Genomic DNA, 6507 nt, shown 5'->3' with positions numbered 1-6507 from the left:
TACTATACCTCACCGGCTATCTCATCAGCTCTCTGCTATACCTCACCGGCTATTTCTCTCTCATCAGACAGAACGGCCTTACGAATTGCGGGGCCCAAATATTTTTTTTTCACAATAACATCTATTACTATTAATAGTATTAATTAGATCTGCATATGAAGCAGCTCAAATGCAGTATGCATTAATTAATGTGACGTCAATCCTATACTAAATATATTAACCCTTTAAATCCTACAGCTTTAAAAGCTTGTGACAAGAGCCATGACTAATAGCGATAAGCTAAATGTAAATTGTGGGGCCCAATATGGAGCAATCGGTCTAATTGGCCTAAGACCCTCCATGTCTTGCGAGTTACCTCACCAGCTGTCTTGTCAGTTATCTCACCAGCTGTCTTGCCTGTTATCCCACCAGCTGTCTTGCCAGTTACCTCACCAGCTGTCTTGCCAGTTACCTTCCAAGCTGTCTTGCCATTTACCTCACCAGCTGTCTTGCCAGTTGTCTCATCAGCTGTCTTGCCAGTTACCTCCCCAGCTGTCTTGCCAGTTACCTCCCCAGCTGTTTTGCCATTTACCTCACCAGCTGTCTTGCCATTTACCTCACCAGCTGTCTTGCCAGTTGCCTCACCAGCTGTCTTGCCATTTACCTCACCAGCTGTCTTGCCAGTTACCTCACCAGCTGTCTTGCCAGTTACCTCACCAGCTGTCTTGCCATTTACCTCACCAGCTGTCTTGCCAGTTACCTCACCAGCTGTCTTGCCAGTTACCTCACCAGCTGTCTTGCCAGTTACCTCACCAGCTGTCTTGCCAGTTACCTCACCAGCTGTCTTGCCAGTTACCTCACCAGCTGTCTTGCCATTTACCTCACCAGCTGTCTTGCCATTTACCTCACCAGCTGTCTTGCCATTTACCTCACCAGCTGTCTTGCCATTTACCTCACCAGCTGTCTTGCCAGTTATCTCATCAGCTCATCAAATTGCATTCTAATATATCTGTATCTAGATCTACATCTAAACTTGAAGTCTCTACTCTAATATATCTGTATCTAGATCTACATCTAAACTTGAAGTCTCTACTCTAATATATCTGTATCTAGATCTACATCTAAACTTGAAGTCTCTACTCTAATATATCTGTATCTAGATCTACATCTAAACTTGAGGTCTCTACTCTAATATATCTGTATCTAGATCTACATCTAAACTTGAAGTCTCTACTCTAATATATCTGTATCTAGATCTACATCTAAACTTGAGGTCTCTACTCTAATATATCTGTATCTAGATCTACATCTTAACTTGAAGTCTCTACTCTAATATATCTGTATCTAGATCTACATCTAAACTTGAAGTCTCTACTCTAATATATCTGTATCTAGATCTACATCTAAACTTGAAGTCTCTACTCTAATATATCTGTATCTAGATCTACATCTAAACTTGAAGTCTCTACTCTAATATATCTGTATCTAGATCTACATCTAAACTTGAAGTCTCTACTCTAATATATCTGTATCTAGATCTACATCTAAACTTGAGGTCTCTACTCTAATATATCTGTATCTAGATCTAGATCTAAACTTGAGGTCTCTACTCTAATATTAGACTCCCACCAAAAACAAGAGCATTCATTATTGTGTAGCATCTCATTTCAGGCGAGAGACCAGGAAAAAAGGGATCATGGAAATATTGTTTTGAAACATGTCACATCTCTAGATCGGATATGTCACTTGCTGCCTGGTAATTTCTCCCCCCCCCCCACCATCCCCAGGAACCAGACCCACGAGGGTGCCCCGACCTCATCCCTGTCTTTGTGAACATCGCAAGGGTGATTAATCCCGATCGTTCTGCGCCCTTCCTCGTGTCAGCGCCCATTCTGCATTGAGTGTTTGTTGAATGTCATAGGCGTCATCCCTCGTGTCATTGTCATGTTGTGATGCGGACATAAGTCGAATACAGAAACAGAATCTACATGTATACATAATACAGGATTGGGTTCTGTCTAAGTCTGAACAGACACACCCACGTCATCAGTTTATGTCTTCAAGGATATGACGTAATGAAATACACAACTGATATCGCCTTGGTCTCAGAAGATGACCACAAACTCATGAATCATAGGCTTGTGTTGTAGGTCTCTTGGTCTTGACAGTTTCAGTAAATTTCCATTTTCAGGTCTAAGGATGTAATGGCCATCTGTTTCTATGACCGACGCTATAAGAGAGTGTTGTGTGGCCATCACAACGACCAAGCGGCTTTACTTTCCCCAAACCTAAATCAGGTACCCATTAGCGTTGGGTTGTCCTAAAAATCCCGAAAGTCAAAATCCTAATACTCGAACGGAAGACCCCTCGGTTCGTAGGCCAAGCGCTGTCCCACTCAGCCACCACGTGACCCCCTGTAAGATTCCGTACTACGGATTACTTCCTAGATTATACCCTCTGCAGGACGGGAATGGATGGCGGCGAGTAGGATTCGAACCCTGGACCATAGTGATGACGTTCTGGAGCTCATACCACACGACCAGGCAGTCGTCTGTCTCTTTCTCTGGTTTATTCTCTTCTCTCGAAGCACAGAAACTTCAACACAAAAATCTCCAGGCCCAAATTTTTTTTGTTCTTCTGAGGAGATGTCTAATACACACTTAATATCTAGAGTGTTTCTTTAAATGTCTCTCTAGTGGATTTACGAAGACCCTATATTTATGTAAATTAGGAAATGATTTATTTTTGTCACATGACTAAATTCCCCCCCCCCCCGCCCCCCCCCCAAAAGATTTAATAAAACATTGGTGGTCGTAAAAAGTGTTGCACTCTAAAGAAAATAAGGTTACAAAGACAGTTTGTCGAAACATAAACTCAAAATCGGCCCCCGAAGTGGTCCACCCAGGTAGGTAAAAAGGCAGCTTTCAATATTTTATAAGGTTGACAGATCTTGTGTGGTGCCCCAGCGCACCAGCAGACCAAAGGACAGGTGAAAGTGAATGTGAAGTTAGATGTGAACCTGGCCTAACTGATGTCTTCTAATGCATATCTAATTGATCTAATTGTTTTGTAAAGGGCAATCTCTTATTCAAAGCCTCAAGAAAAAAACATTTCCGTAAAAAAAATAAAAAATTCCTTTAGTTAAATGTACTGTGATGTGACCTGCGTTATGCAGTTCACGCGATAATATGAAGAACTACTTATTAATTGTTGTTTTAAGTTATGTCCAACTTATATGCATACTAAATAGATTTTTTCTCTTCAAAAAAGTAACATTTTTTTGTGTGTAAATATAGTAGTTAATACGACAAAAGTTACATAACTTAGCAATACAAATGTAAAAAAATTTTGACAAAGAATCTGGAACTATTTGCATAAATGTGTTAAAAATATGATGAATGGTATGTACCCTAGTAAAGAGCCTTCAGTGTTTGATACTATTAATAGTGAATAGTTGTAAAAGTGGTGTATTTTTATGAAAAAACTCCTTGCATAAGTGATTTAAAAAATTCGATTTTTCGCTTTCATAAACGAAAAAAGAACTGTTGCATCAGAACTTTGAATGGACTAAAATATTATGATGTCGTATTTTCACTATCTTTTCTAGTTTACGAGGTCTAAACAGGACGGACGGACAGACGGACAGACATTCCACACAAAACTAATAGCGTCTTTTCCCCTTTTGGGGTTCGCTAAAAAAAGTAAATAAATAAACGCAGATGTTAATCAAGTGATCTTTGTTTCAATCATTTTCTTTGATCTTTCTTTACTTCTTGTCCAAGATGGACGGACTTTTTAGTTTGATTGCTGTGCCTAGAGGATTGTATTACTTCTATGTTTACATGTTTCGGCATGTTAAACTTGAGTTCCTAAAAACTTTGGAAATGTTACGCCAAGCATCTTAAAGACATCTGGCTGTGCCCAGTTCCAAGACACCTGGGTGCCTCTAATTCCAAAAGACACCTGCACGACTCTCATGTCTCAGTCGAAAATGTTTCCTTCTTGTGTTTACATTGACAACATGGTTTAGAAATAAACAAAGTCATCAGAGTAGAGGAGACTGAACACAGTAGACATCATAAGTAGGCCTTTCTATCCTATCTTACTGACAAATATCTTACTGCCAAGTATCTAATTGCCAAGTATCTTACTGCCAAGTATCTAATTGCCAAGTATCTTACTGTCAAGTATTTTACTGCCAAGTATCTTAATGTCAAGTATTTTACTGTCAAGTATCTTACTGTCAAGTATTTTACTGCCAAGTATCTTAATGTCAAGTATTTTACTGCCAAGTATCTTACTGCCAAGTATCTAATCGCCAAGTATCTTACTGCCAAGTATTTTACTGTCAAGTATCTTAATGTCAAGTATTTTACTGCCAAGTATCTTACTGCCAAGTATCTTAATGTCAAGTATTTTACTGCCAAGTATCTTAATGTCAAGTATTTTACTGTCAAGTATCTTAATGTCAAGTATTTTACTGCCAAGTATCTTAATGTCAAGTATCTTACTGCCAAGTATCTTAATGTCAAGTATTTTACTGCCAAGTATCTTAATGTCAAGTATTTTACTGCCAAGTATCTTAATGTCAAGTATTTTACTGTCAAGTATCTTACTGTCAAGTATCTTTCTGCCAAGTATCTTAATGTCAAGTATTTTATTGCCAAGTATCTAATTGCCAAGTATCTTACTGTCAAGTATCTTTCTGCCAAGTATCTTAACGTTTTGGCGCGAGATATCATTTGACGATAATTTAATAAGAACGTAACTTTTTTTTAATGATCCCTTGAATTCCGGCGACTTAGGCAAATACCCATGGTGTCTATGTATACTTAACTTAAAGTATTTTGAGAAACATGGTACATGTATTATATTTTTACTTGTTATTTGCAAGTGTTTGGTATGTATAGCTGAAGATACCATACAGTCATTAAATAAACCAATGTTAATGTAAACATATAATTGCATCCATTTTTAGTCCATCATTGTTTCATTTTGTTTTTAATTTTAAAGTAATATCTTAAAAAACTTTTTTGAAAATAAAAGTGTGCCTCTTAATAAACACACATACACAAGCCAAAATGTTTATTAAAGAAAATGATGTGGAAAACAAACACACATTTACATTTAGTACGTGAAAAATATGTCTTAACACAAACACTTATGCAAAATATAGATATGAATAATTCTTTTAAAAGAAATAATACAATAAACGTACATAATGTATTTCGCGCCAAAGCGTCCCGTCGCCAAAACGGCTCGCGCCAAAACGACCTTTGCGCCAAAACGGCGTCGCCAAAACGTCCTGCTTCGAAAGTATTTACAGCGAAGTAACATATCTTCAAGTGACTTTCTACCAAGTATCCTACTGCGAAATATCATACTATCAAGTATCTATTTGTCCGTAATTTTTTGTCCTTCCATTTCTCTCTCTTTTCTCTTTTTTTCTTTCTTTTCTTTTTTTCTTTTCTGTATTACTCTGTGGCTTCTCTATCTTTGTCTCTTTCTGAGTATTTCTTCTTTTCTCTGTCTTTCTCAGTCTCTTTCTGAGTCACTTTATGTCTTAACCGCTGCTTTGTCTCTTCTTCTGACTCTTTGTCTCTTCTTCTGACTCTTTGTCTCTTCTTCTGACTCTTTGTCTCTTCTTCTGACTCTTTGTCTCTTCTTCTGACTCTTTGTCTCTTCTTCTGACTCTTTGTCTCTTCTTCTGACTCTTTGTCTCTTCTTCTGACTCTTTGTCTCTTCTTCTGACTCTTTGTCTCTTCTTAAGAATCTCTGTCGATCTCTGACATTTCCTCACTACCTGTGTCCCAACTCTTCTCTGTCTCAACCTCCCCCCCGCCCACTCTTCTCTGTCTCAACCTCCCCCCCCCGCTCTCTCTGTATCTCTACTCTCGTTTTTTGTCAGTCACCGTCCCCCACCAGCCCCGTCCAATTTGTTTCTATTCACTAACTAATAATGTCAACATGAACCAGTGAAACCAAATAGTCAATGAAACCGATACAAAATGTGTCGCTTCTTGGAGTCTATATTTCTGTTCTTTAACTGACTCTTAAGAAATATATTTTGAATCTATTATCCAACTCAGTGGTGAAGAAGATAGGAGTCACATTTCAAATGTGCTCACAATAAACTTTAAATAGCATTTAACTTCTATACGTTTTTCACTTGTCTCATCCCTCGTCTCATCACTCGTCTCATCCCTCCTCTAATTCCTCATCTCATCCCTCCTCTAATTCCTCATCTCATCCCTCGTCTTATTCCTCATCTCATCCCTCATCTCATCCCTCATCTCATCCCTCATCTCATCCCTCGTCTCATCCCTCATCTCATCCCTCATCTCATCCCTAGTCTCATCACTCGTCTCATCCCTCATCTCATCCCTCGTCTCATCCCTCATCTCATCCCTCATCTCATCCCTCATCTCATCCCTCGTCTTATACCTCGTATCATCCTCATCTCATCTCTCGTCTCATCCCTCATCTCATCCCTTATCTCATCCCTCGTCTCATCCCTCATCTCATCCC

At 38.7% G+C, this 6507-nt stretch overlaps 1 protein-coding gene across 1 annotated transcript; it reads right to left on the bottom strand.

The window, feature by feature from the left end:
- Nucleotides 1–265: 265 nt before the first annotated feature.
- LOC129927728 (chondroitin proteoglycan-2-like) lies at nucleotides 266–3833 on the bottom strand. Its single transcript, XM_056038116.1, has 2 exons — nucleotides 3750–3833; nucleotides 266–943 (listed from the first exon to the last, which is right to left on the bottom strand). Exons 1-2 carry the CDS (start codon nucleotides 3831–3833, stop codon nucleotides 266–268), a joined length of 762 nt encoding a protein of 253 aa, XP_055894091.1.
- Nucleotides 3834–6507: the final 2674 nt, after the last annotated feature.

The sequence above is a fragment of the Biomphalaria glabrata genome, chromosome 8, assembly GCF_947242115.1.
Source record: "Biomphalaria glabrata chromosome 8, xgBioGlab47.1, whole genome shotgun sequence".
NCBI classification, from domain to species: domain Eukaryota; kingdom Metazoa; phylum Mollusca; class Gastropoda; family Planorbidae; genus Biomphalaria; species Biomphalaria glabrata.
Note: the sequence above shows the minus strand (reverse complement) of the source record. Positions and strands in the feature narration are given on the sequence as shown.